The 17,867-nt window shown below is 44.1% G+C and overlaps 2 protein-coding genes across 2 annotated transcripts; both read right to left on the reverse strand.

Annotated features, from left to right (window-relative positions):
• Positions 1 to 247: 247 nt before the first annotated feature.
• Positions 248 to 3,076, reverse strand: LOC137128048 (E3 ubiquitin-protein ligase TRIM35-like). Its single transcript, XM_067505726.1, has 2 exons — positions 2,918 to 3,076; positions 248 to 2,838 (listed from the first exon to the last, which is right to left on the reverse strand). Exon 2 carries the CDS (start codon positions 2,819 to 2,821, stop codon positions 1,025 to 1,027), a length of 1,797 nt encoding a protein of 598 aa, XP_067361827.1. The 5' UTR covers positions 2,822 to 2,838; positions 2,918 to 3,076; the 3' UTR covers positions 248 to 1,024.
• Positions 3,077 to 7,268: 4,192 nt separating this feature from the next.
• LOC137128049 (zinc-binding protein A33-like) lies at positions 7,269 to 9,669 on the reverse strand. The gene is made up of 2 exons (XM_067505727.1): positions 9,544 to 9,669; positions 7,269 to 9,449 (listed from the first exon to the last, which is right to left on the reverse strand). Exon 2 carries the CDS (start codon positions 9,440 to 9,442, stop codon positions 8,024 to 8,026), a length of 1,419 nt encoding a protein of 472 aa, XP_067361828.1. The 5' UTR covers positions 9,443 to 9,449; positions 9,544 to 9,669; the 3' UTR covers positions 7,269 to 8,023.
• Between the last annotated feature and the right edge of the window lie 8,198 nt (positions 9,670 to 17,867).

Below are 17,867 nucleotides of genomic sequence, written 5' to 3' on the forward strand. Positions count from 1 at the left end.
TGTGTGTAAACCTGCTAATTGCAGGATAAGTTCACACGTGTTCAAAGCAAAGCTGCTGTGTAATGTGTAACGCTAGAGTGGACTGTTGTAATTTTAAATATTGTTTTGATTCACTGATTTATTTTCTTATTTATTTATGGTAACGCGTTAATGCTCTCTTTTTATGTGGACACCTCCACGAAGGGGTTGCGAGCATGTGAGCGAGATGAACCCTGCGAATGTTGAAATTACAAATTGAATATCATCTTTATTAATCAACGCAACTCAGAGTGAGACCAGCAGCATTAAAATGCCGTGAAGATGTGTTAATAACATTACAAATGTAAAGAGGGAAAATAGAAAAAGTTGAAACAGGAAGTAGCACAATGTTTTCTGTATTTTTAGCATGTGAGCTGTACTTACGTGATAAGGTAAGAGCTTTTATGCCAGAGAGAACCTATGATTATCCTAAAGACAGTGCAGGGAGGTGTCGTCATTACACAACACAGAGTCAGGAACACAATTACTGGGAGATACAGTTAATGACCTTTAATGACTCCATGATACAAAAACATCCAAAGTGCCTACGACTATATTCACATTGATGTAGTTTCTTAAACTGACATTATTATAATATGTGTGTGTTATTATCACACACATAACACATTATCATCCCACTGACCAAAATATTTACTGTACGTAGAAATGTACAAATGCAAACAGCACTGCTGTACGTTAGCCATTCACATATCATCTGCCTGGACTGATACATCTCTTTTCTTTCCTACCTATTTGCTTTGACATTATGTTCACATAGTTGCCTTTAGTCATCTTTATTCCACTCTGTACATACTTGGTTACTGGAAGTCCTCGTAGACATGCACCAGAGACTTATTCTGGAATCCTGGCTCACAGTTGATCCACAAAGGGAATTGCCAGTTGGAGAAAGATGATAAGAAACCTGGTTACATGTATACACTGCAAAGAAATCACCGTTCTCCAACACCAGGTTGCCCAGATCCCCTATCCAACTTCAAAAACTAAATCACTCTGGCGGGGGTCGATACACGGTGGGGAGGTGGGATTTTAGGTGGGATTTTAGAGGGGGTCTGATATTTTGGGGTTGTGGGGAAATTGCAGTTGGCTGCAAAAATGTGGGTGGTTGGGAAACGGACCTAGAAAATGCGTTTCTTAGAACTCTGATTGATAGAGGGTTTTGGATCGGTTTCGAAATTGCAGCTTGTTGATGAAATCTGGCTGCCAGGGGAGCTGACAGAGTATGTGGGTCTGGTGGGGGAACTGTAATTGGCTGGCAGAATGGGGATGACAGGGGAATTTCAGATAGCTGGGGAAACACAGGGCTCCTCCTCTGGCCCTGTCCCTTAATGTTCATCCTTGTTGGTCTATTGTTATTGGTGAATTGTGTGTTATTGGTCATTAAAGCTGACTGATTGATAGAGCTGAAACTGCTCAGATTCACTGTTACAGAGGGCTTTAGTGGTAATATCTTGATTGGGTTGTGACCCAAAGTGTCAAAGTAAGGAAACATCCTCTCAGTAAAAGTGTGTGTGAAGGTGTGTATGTGTGTGTTATTATCAGCATCGGAGAATGACAGTTTTCCTTTGTTCCAGTCCAGATTCACTCTGATCCTTCGAAATTTCTCATGCACTCTGAGAGCATGGCACCCTGGGCCACCTTCACTTTCACTGAACCATATTGCCATTAAATTAGGCTCTATGGTTTCCTTCCTCTGGAGAGACTCTGGCAAAACACCTATCTCCCAGTCTGTACTATCTCCAACTTCAACATCCCAGCTGTGAGTCCCTGAGTTAAAACCTTGAGAGCCCAGGACACAGACGTATCCTTCAAATCTCTCTGGATTGTCAGGAAGTTCCTGTTTGTCTCCTTCTCTCACACTGGTCAGATCTTCAGACAGGTAGAGATGAGGATATGTAGTGTTTGGATCCAGAATCACAGGAGTGTAGGAGACCACGTTCTTCATCTTGTCCCAAATGTTGAAGCTCAGGTTGCCCAGGTGTTTGGCCTGGTCTATCAGAGCTCCTGAAGGCAGCTCTGGATCCTCCAGCAGGGGCAAATGCTGGACTCTGTTCACTGCAGCTTTGTAGTTGGTCAGGAGTGAGATGTCCTCAGCTCTCAGCTCGTCCTCTGTGGCTCTTATTGCGTCTGAAAGAGCTGCTATCTCTCTGCTCAGAGCCTCCATCTTCATGTTCATCATCTGACTCTTGTGCTTCTCTTCCTCCCACAGTGCAGCCATCCTGGCCTCCTCTTCCTCTTCTAGAAACTGGTGAAGCTTCTTAAACTGCTCCTGAATCTGCCTCTCTGAGTGTCGAGCCTGGACCTTAATGTGTTCTACTATTTGACCAAAGTCCACTTTAAGTTTCTTCCAGAGCTCCAGTTTGTCCTGTAAGGGCTCCAGGAATCTCTGCAGAGTCTCTCTGGGATCCTGTGCTGCTTCATCGATGGGTCTGAACCTGTGTTTGCCGTGTTTTTCTGAATCTCTGCAGATGACACACACTGGCTGCTGATGGTCCAAACAGAAGAGTTTGAGTTTCTCAAAGTGCAGACTGCAGAGACCCTCTGAAGATCTCTGACCTCTGTCCTCTAAGAAGGACTCACACAGGTTCTTTAACACCAAGTTTGAAGGTGGATCTGACCTGGAAGATCTTCTCTTACAAACTGGACACTCTCTTGTTACTTTCTGTCTCCACCAGCTCTTCACACAGTCTTTACAGAAGCTGTGGCTACAGGACAGAAGAACAGGATCTCTAAAGACCTCCTGGCAGACTGGACAGCAGAGATCCTCCTCTGATCTGGAAGCCATTTGATCTCTGAGTGAGGCTGAAAACACAGCAGATACAAAGTACAGTCAGCCGTGGCTTCTCTCTCTACAAGTTGCTTTTTTTTTTGTGAAACTCACCTTCAGTGTGTGGAGTCTCAGCAGGTTGGAACAGCAGTGTTGTAGTTTCTGATTATTTGTATTTCAGCCTGTGTGTCACTATAGTGACGGAGGAAGAACAAACTGTGTACTTTTTATGTGCTGAACCAGACGGGTCCACCTTTGTCACACGTCTGAAAAAACTGTCGTTTCACTTATAAGACAGGACGAACCTCATTCCAAAGTTCACTCAGAGTCAAATCTAAAAGTGTAGGATACAGAGTAGTAAAACCAGTTCCAACAGTTGACCCAAATACTAGGTATGTGTTACAGAAATTGCAGAGTTCTCAAAGAGACAGCTAGTATATTTAAAGGCTTTTATAATCAGCAGATGGACTCTTATATTTCTGTTATATTTACAGGGGGAAGTGCAGAATTTTTTTATGGGGGGTGACCACACTGGGGCCCTCACTCAAAATAGGTTGTCACATTTAGAAAATGATTTAAAAGGTTTTAAACTCAAATTTAAGAACCTGTTAACCTGTTTAAGGACCTTGTATATTAAATGACTAATAGTGTTTATTAAGTGTTGGATCCACCATTTTAATGCCCAAATAGTATAAATAAATGGCAAATAACAGCTGGTGAGAGGCAAGTTCATGTTGTTACAACCAGAATGGGTTGTCCACAGGCAGGGTCAAGGGACAAAAAGCAAGTCCAAGTAATTATTGTCTGAAAGGCCAGATTCCAAAAATAAAATATACGTGAGACAGTCTAGAAACACTCAGCAGGAAAAAAATTCAAATTCCAACAATTGTAAGGGTCCAGAATAAGACAAGCTACGAACAAAATTATATTGTTCCCTGAGAATGTGTTAATATGTAAAATGTTTTGAAGAAGAAATGTAAAAACTGAGATTTACTATGTGACGTCAGCGACGTTTGAGAAAAGCAGAACAATCACTGTGATTTGATTCCACCAACACTAAATTGCCGATGTCACTTTTAGGTTTTATTTACTTATTTAATCCATAAAACATGTTTTATGTATAAAATGTGTAATTTCTTGATCTTGACTAAAACACACTGGTGCTGGAGGCTAAGAGAGAGTCTGATGCTGTCTGAGATACTGTCACTGAGTAAAACTGCAGAGTCTACTGTGCTTGATGTTCTTCAGCTTATTAGTGACCATCTCACTGCTGCTACAGCTGCAGTTACAGATGTTCACCTGGTTTTGGAAGTTTTTTAAGAAGTTTTTAAGAACTTTTCAGGAACAGTCTGTGTTTTTGTGTGTCGAAAAACATACTGTTTCCTCATTTGTTTCAGGTGAGGAGTCCAACTTTGTCACACAATGTGCTGTTGCTTTACCTGTAAGACGGGACGGGTCTCATTCCAAAGTATGTATTTATTACTCAGAATCAAAACTGAAAGTGTAGGATACAGAATAGTAAAACCAGCTCTGACATTTGAAGTCAAACACTTGAGCTGGTTCCATGTTACAGAACCTGTAGAAACCTCAAAGACAAAGCTAGTTTGCTTTAAATGCCTTTTATATCAGCAGAGGGGCTACATACTTACAAGTGTAGCCATGATGGAGAAAACCTGATTGAAAACCTTTTTTGCTAGATACTAAACTCGAGGGATTGTAGTCCTACATTCTTAAGTGTAATGTAAAAAATTGTCTCTCTAGTCCTTAGCTGGCGACTGGGGAGCAGGTCGTCCTCTCAACCAATATGCGGCTGTAGGTCCGGCTGGATTCTGTGCGTCCTTACACTTCCACTCTTGGTGATCAGTGGCTATACTTCTAGCCTCATCTATGGTCAGCCGTAGGTTCCTTAAGTGCTCTTAGATGTGTTTGAGCCCCATTTCCCTCTGTGCCATTCGCTGAATCCTCCATTGGATGGGTCCCTCTCTCCAGAGACGGTTTTTATGGCAGTCGACTGGAATTGATACTGCAGATGTGGCCAAACCACTGCAGTCTGCACTTTGTCCGGATTGTCTCGTTTCAATGATGATCACGAGAAGAGACACCCAAGATCTGTCTCAAACATCGCATTTAAAAGACCTTGCGCTTGTTCAGGTCAATTCCAGTTTTCCCATCTGCACAGGACAATTAGCAGAATCAGTGTTCGGAAGATACAAATTTTGGTCCTGGTGGTGATGTTGGTCTTCTTCCAGTGTCACCATGTGGGTGAAGTGAACGCTGCCGTTGCTTGTCCGATTCTGCTGTGTACTTTGGTGCTGGATGCCACTTTTTTCCCTCTGCATTAGTGAACCAAGGTACCTGGTTGATTTGAACTCTGTTGAGTTAAACGTTGGTCTGTGATCCCTCCCTTTTAATGAATACACTGTCTGGTCTGCATTGACCCTCAGGCCGTAAGATTGGGTGATGCAGGTGAAGTGTGTCTTCTGCATCCGTGTTGGCGAAAATGACATCTGCAACTGTAAGTCAGTCATGAAGCTGCTGAGCATGGCTTTCTTCTTTAACTATTTGATGGCACTTTTCAATTCGCCGGCCATTGGTTCACCACCACGTAAAGGATTCTCCGGCGGGTCGATGGGTGCTGGCTCTGGTAGCTAACCCTGGGCTGGATAGGTGTCGTATAGCTGGTGGAAGAGTTCTTTTAACTGGCTCAGTCCGTGGAATCAAGTCCAGCATATGTTAGAGTTGGTTGTACCAGTTGGTTGTACAAGTCGTCCTTAGCTGCATCTAGACTGGTCTCGGTGCATAAGGTGGATAGAATATGGGTTTTGGTTGTGCCGTGGATGGTGAGGACTGATAGGGAGGACAGATGATATTGGCTCGAAAGCATTACACTTCTAGGAGCTCCTCTGTCCACCAAAAAGCCAAAACCGGCTTTTCTTTTTTTGCCGCCAGAGTACAATAGCATCATTGTTTCGTCTGTTGTTGGTAGCTGGATAGTCTCTAAGTGAGACATAGTTCAGATAATGTGGCCGTCAAGATTTTACACTTCAATTACTCCATGGCGACGATTTGCTTTTGTCTTTGTGTCCAGTTCAAACACTCCATCTGGCAACGCGTATTTCCAGGTGTCCCAGGTTAAATTTTTTTTTGGCCAGTAGTCCACTCATTAGCTGCACCCCGGGTCCCCAGTACTGGCGCATCGGTTACTCCAGATGCAGTAATAGTAGTGTTTGTTCGAATTTTCATACAGTTTCATGCCAAGTTTTCCACAGTCAAACGGTTCTGGTCACCGTGGCAGGACGACCACCCTCCTTATTTTTGCAGCAAGACATGGGATCGTCCTTGGCAGAGTTGGTAAATAGTTACTATGAGTCTGTAAATTTTATCATCTGTTTTACAGTTTCTAAGCAAAAACAAATTTTGGTAGTAAAGATAATCTAACAAAGTACACATTGCATCTTTAGTCATTGCTCTTTGTTCATCAGAAATTCCTGTTGTAATTGGCAGCAGGTGAGATAGAGAGGTGGAAGGGAGGGGAGATGAGTGAGGGGGAAGAGGACTTTGTCACACAACATGCTGCTGCTTCATCTGTAATACTGAATGGGCTTCATCCCAAAGTACTTATTTTTTCAGAATCAAAAATAAAAGTGTAGGATACAAAATAGTAAACCCAGTTCTGGTGTTGACCCCATAAGTTAGGATCGATGAGTAGGTCCAAACAAAAGTAGCCAGGAGCAATCCCCCAGAGACTTGATGCCTTGACAAATTCAATTCAATTCAACTTTATTTATATAGCACCAATTTACAACAAAGTCATCTCAAGGCACTTTACAGAATAAAGTCCAGACTACACAAGTATGTAGATGCAGCCCAACAAATCCCCCTGGAACAAGCCATAGGCAACAGTGGAGAGGAAAAACTCCCTTTAACAGAAGAAACCTCCAGCAGAACCAGGCTCAGGGTGGACGGACAACTGCCTTGACCGGGTTGGGGTGAGTGGAAAGTGAAGAGAGAAAAGAACAGAGCAACAACAAAACAACAACAAAAAGCAACAACAAAACAAAAACAAAACAACAACAAAACATTATGCAGGTTGGTAGGACACAAAATTAATAGCATACAGTGGTGACAAATAAATGTATAGAGAAAAAGAGGAGGGGAGCTCAAAGATAATGGTGGGATCCTGAAAGCTTGGAGGGTTGAAGTGTGAATGCAGCATGGACATGGACAAAGATGGGGAAACAGAGGGTTAGATGATCAAATGATGACTGGATGAAAGATGTTTTTGTGGGCAGCACATGTTCAGTTTTGTAATTTTCTGCATTTACAGTGTGTTGGTGAGCTGCATGTTCTCTTCGATGTACGAACGCTTTTATACCAAAACCTATGAATGTCTCAATCCTCTAAATTTACAGACAGTGAAAATAAATTGTAAAATAAATTAAAAAGACAATCGGGGGAGGTGTGGTCATTAAATCCACATTACACATTACAACACGTCGTCAGACACAGAATGACTGTAATAAACAGTTAATCACAGCTGATGGGAAACAGTGTGGAAATGTCCATGACACTAAAGCAACTTTATAGTATTGATGTAGTTTTTAAAACTGGCATCTGCAGTAACACACATATATTATCAACCCAAACAATGGTGTTTGCCACCTAACTGTTTGTGTTTAGTCTGCTCTGTACCTACTGTCTGCACGGGTGGATCTAGAAATCTACTAATGCGGTGGCCTAGGGTGGACCAGGGCACACGCTCAAAACAGGGGGGCAGGTATGGAAAATGATTTAAAAGGGTTCTGAACTCAAGTTTAAAAGCCATTTTGAATATGAGAAACTGTAAATTCAATGTATTTTATGTAATCTACAATGTTTAAGTCCAAATCGTCAAAAGCAAATAACAATATTTGTGTGTGGGGGGGTTAAATATACAAATCTAATGTGAAACCTAAAACCTTATGTGACCAAAATTGTGAAAATATTTAAACTGTAAAGAACTTATAAAAATATTATTTATTTTGATCTGTTTATATTAACAGTGATTTGTTTGCTCAGTTCTCCGTGTGATGACAGCAGGTACCTACCACCCTCTCACTTTTGTGGGCGATGGGGGATGGGGGGATTTGGAGGTGGTGGGAGAACTGTGATTGGCAGAGGGCTGGGGGTCCTCTTCTGACTTTCTGTCCATGTTGGTCTATTGTTCTCTGTGCTTTATGGCTAACTGGCCACTAAAGCTGACTGACTGATAGAGCTGAACCTGCTCTGCTTCACTGTCACACAGGGTTGTAGTGGTAATATCTTTAGTGAGTGGTTACCAAGACTGTCAAAGTATGGAAACATCCTCTCAGTAGAAGTGTGTGTGAAGGTGTGTATGTGTGTGTTAGTGTCAGGATCATAAAATGACAACTTTCCTCTGTTCATGTCCAGATTTACTCTGATCTTCTTGAATTTCTTATACACTCGGGGAACTGGGCATGTTAATATTTTTTTACTTTCACTGTACCATATTCCCAATAATCCAGAGTTTATGGTTCCCTTCCTCTGGATAGATTCTGACAACACACCCATCTCCCAGACAGTATTATCTCTAACATCCACCTCCCAGCTGTGAATACCTGAATTAAAACCCTTAGAGCCCAGAACACAGGTATAACAGGGCTGAAATCTCTCTGGATTGTCAGGAAGCTGCTGTTTGTCTCCGCGTTTCACACAGGTCAGATCTTCAGACAGGTAGAGATGAGGATTTGCAGTGTTTGGATCCAGAACCACAGGAGTGTAGGAGACCACGTTCTTCATCTTGTCCCAAATGTTGAAGCTCAGGTTGCCCAGGTGTTTGGCCTGGTCTATCAGAGCTCCTGAAGGCAGCTCTGGATCCTCCATCAGGGGAAAATGCTGGACTCTGTCCACTGCAGCTTTGTAGTTGGTCAGGAGTGAGATGTCCTCAGCTCTCAGCTCGTCCTCTGTGGCTCTTATTGCTTCTGAAAGAGCTGCTATCTCTCTGCTCAGAGCCTCCATCTTCACCTTCATCATCTGACTCTTCTGCTTCTCTTCCTCCCACAGTGCAGCCATCCTGGCCTCCTCTTCCTCTTCTAGAAACTGGTGAAGCTTCTTAAACTGCTCCTGAATCTGCCTCTCTGAGTGTCGAGCCTGGACCTTAATGTGTTCTACTATTTGACCAAAGTCCACTTTAAATTTCTTCCAGAGCTCCAGTTTGTCCTTTAAGGGCTTCAGGAATCTCTGCAGAGTCTGTCTGTGATCCTGTGCTGCTTCATCGATGGGTATATAGCTGTGGTTGCTGTGTTTTTCTGAATCTCTGCAGATGAGACATTCTGGCTGCTGAGGGTCCAAACAGTAGAGTTTGAGTTTTTCAGAGTGTAGACTGCAGAGACCCTCTGAAGATCTCTGACCTCTGTCCTCTAAGAAGGACTCACACAGGTTCTTTAACACCAAGTTTGAAGGTGGATCTGACCTGGAAGATCTTCTCTTACAAACTGGACACTCTCTTGTTATTTTCTGTCTCCACCAGCTCTTCACACAGTTTTTACAGAAGCTGTGGCTACAGGACAGAAGAACGGGATCTCTAAAGACCTGCTGGCAGACTGGACAGCAGAGATCCTCCTCTAATCTGGAAGCCATGTAGTCTCTGAGTGAGTGTGAAAACACAGCACATACAAAGTACAATCAGTCGTGGCTGCTCTCTCTACGAGTTGCTTTTTTTTTTTTTTTGTCAAACTCACCTTCAGTGTGTGGAGTCTCAGCAGGTTGGAACAGCAGTGTTGTAGTTTCTGATCATCAGTTTCATTCAGCCTGTGTGTCTCTGTAGTGACGAAGGAAGAACAAACTGTGTACGTCTTATGTGCTGAACCAACGCAGCCCGTGTCATAAATACTTTTGCTTCACCTGTAAGTCAGGATGGGTCTCATTCCAAAGCTCACTCAGAAAACAAAGTGTAGCGTGTCAACCTGGTCAATTAAAAATGATGTTCCTAAACAACTAAACTGCAAACACGATTATGTTTTGTGGCGAACATAATGACTTAATCTTTACGTTCCGATGCTCAGAAAGAAAAAAAGCAAACAAAAAAAACAAATACACACAAAAGTACAAAATGTTCAGACAACAATAAAATAAATTCAAAGACAGCTTTACAGTTTAAAACTAGTCCATCTGTGCAGTTCACATTCTCTGATTTAGCAGCCTCATTGCTGTGGGAAGGAAGCTATTTAATAGCTGAGTAGTTCTTATTCTTCTATTCTTCTGTACCTTTTCCCTGACTTCATGAGTGTGAACATGTCATGAGGGGGGCAGCTGTAGCTCAGTTGGTGAGGCAGTGGTCCAGGGACCACAGAGTCAGTGCTTTAATCCGCAATCCTGGCTACGTGTTAAAGTGTCCTTGGGCAAGACATTGAACTCCAAGTTGCTCCCAGTGGGTCAGGTGAGCACCCTGCATGGCAGCCGCTGCCATCGGTGTGTGGGAGAATGGGAATGAACATTGTAAAGCAACGGATGTGTGGAGTCCTTTATAATGCAGTCTGCTCTGCACACACAGCGCCGTGTAAATGTTCTGCAGATGTGGCAGATGTGATACCAATGATTCTTTCAGCAGTTTTCACTGTCCTACTGAGTTTGTGTTTCTCCTCAGTTGTGCTATTGCCAAACCAAGAAGATATGCAGTTGGTGACAGTGCCTGTGTAGAACATGGTCAGGACTGGGATGGGGAGGTCTGCCTTCTTCAGCCTGCAGAGAAGGTAAAGGTGCTGTTGCACCTTCTTAATGACGGCTGTGGTGTTGTCTCTGGAGTTCAGACCATCTGTTAGATGTATTCAAAAAACTTCTCCATCTCTGAGTCATTGATGATGAGTATGAGGATATTGCTGGTAACTTCTCCTGAAGTCTATCACCATAACCTTGGTCTTACTGGTGTTGAGGTCAAGATTATGTGCTGAGCACCAGGCTGTGAGCTGCTCTACCTCTTTTCTGTATAGTGACATTGTCATTGTTGGTTGGTCGACAACAGCAGTAACTTCTGCGAACTTGATGACGTGGTTACGGTTAAAAATGGCACCATGAGTCATCAGTGTTAACAGCAAGGGACTCAGGACACACCCTTGTTGTCAGGATCTTGTTGCGCTTCCTGTCCCTGGACTTTTATTTTGTGGCCCCTTCTCCTTACTTCCTGTCCCTGGTTCTGTTCTCCCAGCTTTACCCTCGTTGTCCCTCATTGTTTGCACCTGTTCCACCCTCTATTTAAGTTCAGTCTTCCCTGCCCTCCCCTGCCAGATCCTTGTCGTTGTTAATGTGGTCTCTGCCATCGTGGTTACTGTCTTCCTTGTTGTCATTATTATCCTCACCAACCCCACAGCAGACTCTGGACTTTTGGTAAAGCTTGAAACTTATGTTTCTTGAACTCTTGGGAGATCTGGACTCTAGCATCTTGGACTTTGGTATCCTGGACTCCATGTTTCCTGTGTGTTTTTGGTCTGAGGTTTGCCTTTTGTCTAATTCGGTATCTTGGTCTATTCCCTAGTTTTCTCCGCTTGTTTTATCCTGTTTTTTTCATGTTTAGGTTTGCTTGTGTGCTCTTCAGTTTGCCAGTGCTTTATGTTGAGTTTGTTTGTGACTGCCTCCCCTTAGTCCTTGTGTGTATGTGCTCCCCCAACTCTGTAACTTTGGTATTGTTCCCTTCCAGTGTGTTTAAGTTGTGCTCCGTTTTACTGGTAGTAAAACGGTGGTGGTAATTCTGTTCCCCTCTTCCCCTTAGGCCGGCCTACTGCCCACCTGTCCCAGTTCTGTCTCCGGTAGAGCCGACTCTACCAATACCTGAGGTGTCAGCTCTTGATCCAGGGCTGGCTTCATGTCCGGTTGACGCTCTCCCCAACTCAGTCCCGAGCAAGTCAGACCAGTTTGCCATAGAGCCACAGGTAGTCGGACCCTATATGCATAAGAAACGCTCAGCAAGACGTCGAAGGGCCCGGCACGCCAGCTCTTCCGAAACCCCAAGCCAGGAACCTCTCTCTAGCACCACCTCAGAGTCTAGCACTCGAGCTATGTCAGCTCAGGAAGCTAGGAAGAGGGAGGAGTTCAAAGTAATCGACAAACTACTGACTGTACTCAAGGCTAAGCTAAAGGCCTCCCTCCACGACCCTGCTACCAGCTGTGCTATTGTTAAGCGTATGGAGGACCTTGGCTACGGGAAATGGGGGCTGCTGTCATGCATCTGGCCAGTCTAAGGGAATTTCGGGCCATGCTGGGGGCCCAAATCCCCTCGCCTGTCCAGGTTGTGGTTCCCCCTGGACCTGATCCTGCTCCTGTCACTGTCCCAGCTCCTGCCCCTGAACCTGATTCTGCTGTTCCTGCTCCTGTCACTGTCCCAGCTCCTGCCCCTGAACCCGATTCTGCTGTTCCTGCTCCTCTCATGGTCCCAGCTCCTGTCCCTGAACCCGATTCTGCTGTTCCTGCTCCTCTCACGGTCCCAGCTCCTGTCCCTGAACCCAATTCTGCTGTTCCCGCTCCTATCACTGTCTCAGCTCCTGTCCCTGTTTGCCCCAATCCAGTCCAGAGGTCTGGGTCAGCCACCACTCCACCAGCTACTGTTTCGGGGCGCGTCGACGCCGGCACCTCAGCTCCTGTTCCGGGGCGCGTCGACACCGGCACCTCGGTCCAACCCCCCGGGAGAGTCGACGCCGGCACCTCGGTCCAACCCCCCGGGAGAGTCGACGCCGCCTCTGGTGATTCTTCTCTGGCTCTTCCTGTTTCTGTCGCTGCGCCGAGGGTGGCGACCGCTCGTCTGGTTCCTGGTCCTCTCCCTGCCCCGGCGCCGACCGTTTCTCCCATCTCTGTTTGTCCTGTTTCTATGTGCCCAGGTCCAGCTCCCGAGTCTGATCTTACTTGGGCGCCTGCCTTTCGACCGGTCAGTGCTCCGCCGGGCCCCGATGCCGATCCTGCTACGGCACCTGCCTTCGGGTTGCTCGCCGCCTCGCCCAGGCTCGACTCTGGTCTATGCTCTGCTCCTGCTCCTGGCGCCGGGTCGGCCGTGGTCCGGCCTGGCTCTGATCCTGTTCTGGTTCCTGTTCCTGGCGCCGGGTCGGCCGTGGTCCGGCCTGGCTCTGCTCTTGCTCCTGTTCCAGTTCCTGGCTCAGGGTCGGCTGTGGTCCGGCCCACTCCTGACCCTGCTTCTGTTCCTGGTTCCGGGCCAGCCAACACTCCTTCTGGTCAATCTACCAGCTCTCCTCTATGTCGCTTCTGCCGCCGGCCGCCTGTCCGGCCCCCGGAGGGCTTCTGCCGTCGCCGCCGGCCGCCTGTCCGGCCCCCGGAGGGCTTCTGCCGTCGCCGCCGGCCGCCTGTCCGGCCCCCGGAGGGCTTCTGCCTGTCACCGCCGGCCACCTGCTCGGCTCCCTGCTGGGTCTCCTGTCACGTCCTGGAGGGGCTTCAAGCCCGCCTTCGGACCCCTGCCACCCACCCTGCCACCCCTTAGTCCTTGTGTGTATGTGTTCCCCCAACACTGTAACTTTGGTATTGTTCCCTTCCAGTGTGTTTAAGTTGTGCTCCGTTTTACTTTAATCATTATCACGTGTTATCCTTTGTTCACTAGTTCGTCCATTGATATTTCTTAGCCCCCTTAGCCTTACCCTTGTGTTTACCCGCTTCAGTGGTTCAACGTTTATCTGTACCTTATTTAGTCAGTAGCCTCTGTTCTTTCATTTCCAAGTCTAACTTGTCCCCTGAGCCTAGCTGTGTTTATTCTGGTAATTCTGTTCCCCTCTTGTTTTAAGTTAACTCCTTTTGTGTGCTGGTCCTGTTCACCATTTACATCTGTCAATAAAAGCCCCTTATTTGCGATCCCTCTTACAGTCTCTTCAATTGGGTCCTCCCTTAACCTAAACGTGACACTTGTTCTATGATCCACCTCGACATGCCTGGATCCACACCCAGCAGTATATGTCAAGATTGTATTAAATGCCAAACTGAAGTCCGTTCAAAAGATCTTGGCACGAGTGTTCTTATCCTCCAGGTGTGTCAGTGTGGGGGGGTGCAGGGTTAGAATACCGTCATCTGTAGACTGGTTCGTTCTATAAGCGAACTGCAAGTGGTCCAGATTAGGTGTGAGGCAGGTCTTGATGTGACAAGCCGCTCAAAACATGTCATGGTCGGGGCTATTTGTTTAAAGAGGATGGATTTGGCTTTTTTGGCAGGAGAATTATAAAACGAGTCAGGGACCTTTGAGAAAAGCAGAACCAACTGTTATTTGGTTCCACAAACAGTAGATATCACTTTTAGATATTTCCGTATTTTTTACTTTAAAACATGTTTAATGTATCAAATGCGTAATATCTTGATCTAAACACTTACACGACACACTGGTGCTGGCGGCTGAGAGAGAGGCTGCTGCTGACTGAGTACTGACTGCGCTCCATAATACTCACGTAAGATTCTGCTGTGACTGAAATTCTCTCAAAAGGATTTCAAGTCAACATTTGTTTTTGCATATCATTGCATCTTTGTACAATTTACAGTCACTGTTTTACTATATGATACTTGATGTGCACTGAAACGAGGCCGAAAGGGAGCAGGCTGAAACCAAAGCTCATTTATCATCACACCCTTATGAAATCGCTCAAACATTTGCCTTTCTGATCCTTTTTATATCCCACATAAATAAGAAAATAAATAAAGATATTTATTATATTAAAAATGAAATATTGAAGCAATAGTCAAACAACAAACTGGAAGACAGTTTTTCACTGAACGGTTTGTTGCCCCTAGATACAAAGTCATGTTATTCTACATTATTGTACTTAAACCCAGTGGAAGATTTACATGTTTCTAATTCATTCTCAAGTTTGTTCCATATATTCACCCTCTGACTCAAACACATCTGCTTTTCAAATGTCTTCCGACTCTGATTTTCCAGCTTATTAGTGACCATCTTACAGCTGCTGCAGTTGCAGTCACAGATGTAAACCTGGTTTTGGCAGCAGCACAGATTTAAGAACAATATGCTCTGGTTTTATCTGTAAGATGGGTTTGGCCTTATTACCAAGTATTTATTCATTACTCAGAATCAAAACTAAAAGCGTAAGATACAGAACAGTGAAACTAGACCCCAGCACCTGAAGAACACGACCCATTCAGTGACGCCTCTGCAGTGTTATTACCGCTGTCTTACTAAGATGTTGACTTCAGTTTGTGCGTTATCAAGCATGAATTATACATCGTACCCAGGAGGTGGAGGCTGTTATAACTTAATGTCATTTGAGTGTAATGTCTGGATGCTTCGCAAAAAAGAAGGATCACAGTTTGCTCTGCAAAATTCAGAAAGACAAATTAAAGATTGCTTGTTGACATAAACACGTAAGAAGCTGATCAAGATGAACAACAGGTGCAAAAAGCAGGAAACGAATTGATCTGTTTCTGACTGAGTGAAAACCACCCACTTATCACATTGATTATCACGTAACAAAGCCAGCAGCTTCAGCTTTCAGGTTATTTCTTTGCAGACTTGCATCACTCTCTGATACTTTTATCACTGTGATCAGATTTGCATGATGCAATGCAATGACATGCCACAGACAGACAGCTGGGAAAAGTACGTACTGCAGAGATTCTTAAACAATTACAGTTCACAGCACAAATGGAATAAATTTACCCAGTGATTCAGAGCCATTACAATGGATTATGACGTTTGTCCTGTGGTGAACCGAAACTCAGATCCTGAATGTCTTTTCTCTTACTATGGTTTTAAAATCTCTTTCAAAAAGCACAAGAAGAGGCCGGAGACAATATTCATTCTTCAGCTCTGACTTAATGCACTTGTCTTTATCAAACCTCCTGATAAAATGTTTGTGAAACTCAGAACATTGCAGTCTGAGTGAAAGAAGCCTTGTTATGCTCAGTAAATATCCTGTAGGTACTTTGCCGGCTAATCTTGACAGATTAATACTGAACAACCAGGAGCCAATGCTGAACGCAGCACATGCCGTTGTTTAAAGGCCAGCGAAGCAGAAAGCTGGTGACTTGACTTCGTCAGGAGGAGGTGTATGTGAGAATGGAGACGCCCCTGATTATCCAGACTTTATCCTGTGAGCCCCCTACTACAAAGTCTGTAATAAGTTGTAGGGAGGATTTAAAGCGAACGAATGGGTGTGTTGAAAACACTCGACTGTCATATAGAATGTTTTGCCTCCTACACGTGTTAATGAGGCACCGAGTTTCTCCTGTGAGGACGCTTCTCACTTGGGTGATCTCCCACTGTGTGTTGCATGTGTGAAACACAACTCCGGACAATGTAAAGCAGGCTCATGTTGTCAGTCTGTGGTGTCTTGTGGTTCACTGAATCACTAAGCTGAATAGAAAATTTGAATAAAAATTGCTGAAGTGAGGAGTCTGTTGCCTTAATTTTGCAGAAAGTGCGACTGCAGTTACATTTTTGTTTGGAACATTATTGTAATGTCCTACTCGAAGCCGATATTTGCTGGAACGTCCTCACCCAAGTATGTTTGGAAAAATCCAAAACTTTTACTTTAAACCAGACCACAATCTTTTTCTGACCATAACAAACAGCTGCAACAACCATAAACAGTATAATGACAGTGTAGTCACACAAACTGGATGTTTCTGAAACGTTAGGGTGGAATAATTATGCTCTGCGACTTCTCTGTCCACCAGACTTGTTTCAGGTTTCACTTAGTTACAAACGTATTTAACAATGTAATAAAAGTAACAAGCTTCAGCTACTATCTACCTGCAGATAAATGAATAACAATTTCACACATTAATTCTGGACATCAAGCACTAATTGATGTACCATTTTAAACAAGCAGGCAACCGACAGTGTGCAAAGCTAGAACTGATCTGGGTGACTTTCAATATTAGATGTCAACAAACAAAAAGTACCGTAACATTTAGTTGTTTTTTGAAAAAGTAAATCTATTTTTATTATTACTGAAATTTTGTTTGCAACTTTTTACAGGACGTGTTACTGGGAAAAGTAACGAAGCAAAATTATTACTAGAAACACATTGATAGTATCTAGAAAAAGGGTCCAAGAAAGTTTGTTCCCATATGGAAAAATTTGATTTTATCATTTTAGATGCTCCACAGCCTGTGTCCTCATTTTATTAGGTCACATGCTATTAGGTATTGATCTATTCCTTTCAAATATTGTTAGTCGAAATATGCCCCATTACTTATTTTTTTGTGGAGAGGTGCTGCTGTTGCTTCCGGTGAAGTCAGACTCTCACAACAACACTGACAGCAGAAAAGAAAATATTCTGCCTGATCTGCTTAAGTTTTGCAGCTTTTTAATTACTGAAATTGAGACTGAAGGACGAGTGTGAAGGAGCATGAAAAGTGAAGCAGAGAGACGAAGGACGGGGGGACTGATCCAAAGTCTCTGCCTGCTGTTGAAAACATCTTTGACCGATTCATAAATGTTTTGTCCATTAAAAACTCTCCATAATTACATGTCCTGATAACGCTGACATTAACAAGAATATCATGTTTTTCAGTCTCAATCTTGACTCACATTTTTCTTTATCACCACTGACTTGTGGACTGAAGCAGAGGGGACTTTGGCTCTGCGTAGCTGGATGGAGACACCGTACATGTGGCCATATTAAATCATCTGGATTTTATATCATAAACTGGAGCAAAGTAAAAGAAAATCAGCGAGCGAGAGAGCAGATGGATGGGGAGCAGAAAGAGATTTATCCATGTGTCACTAAGACCAAGAACTGAGAACAGGTTGGGGTCAATAAGTTAGAAGAAGACTCGAAAAACTGGTGGCTGAGTGTTTGATATGAACGATCAGCTTCAGAACAACTATTTATCTGATTTGAAGACTTACAGCAGACAAACACCAGGTATTGTGGGTTAAACACATTTCCAGTGACACATTTCTTTATGCGCGAGTTTGGTGAACAGTTTCCGGCCCCGTCGTCACACTGCAGCTGGTGACAGAGGAGCAGCTTGTCCACCTACAGTATTTAGGACAATGACAATGCAAACTAACTATGATTATCATCATCATCCGTAGGTTGAGATTGCGGACATGTCACTGGGA

Source organism: Channa argus, chromosome 5 (genome assembly GCF_033026475.1).
Source record: "Channa argus isolate prfri chromosome 5, Channa argus male v1.0, whole genome shotgun sequence".
NCBI lineage: Eukaryota > Metazoa > Chordata > Actinopteri > Anabantiformes > Channidae > Channa > Channa argus.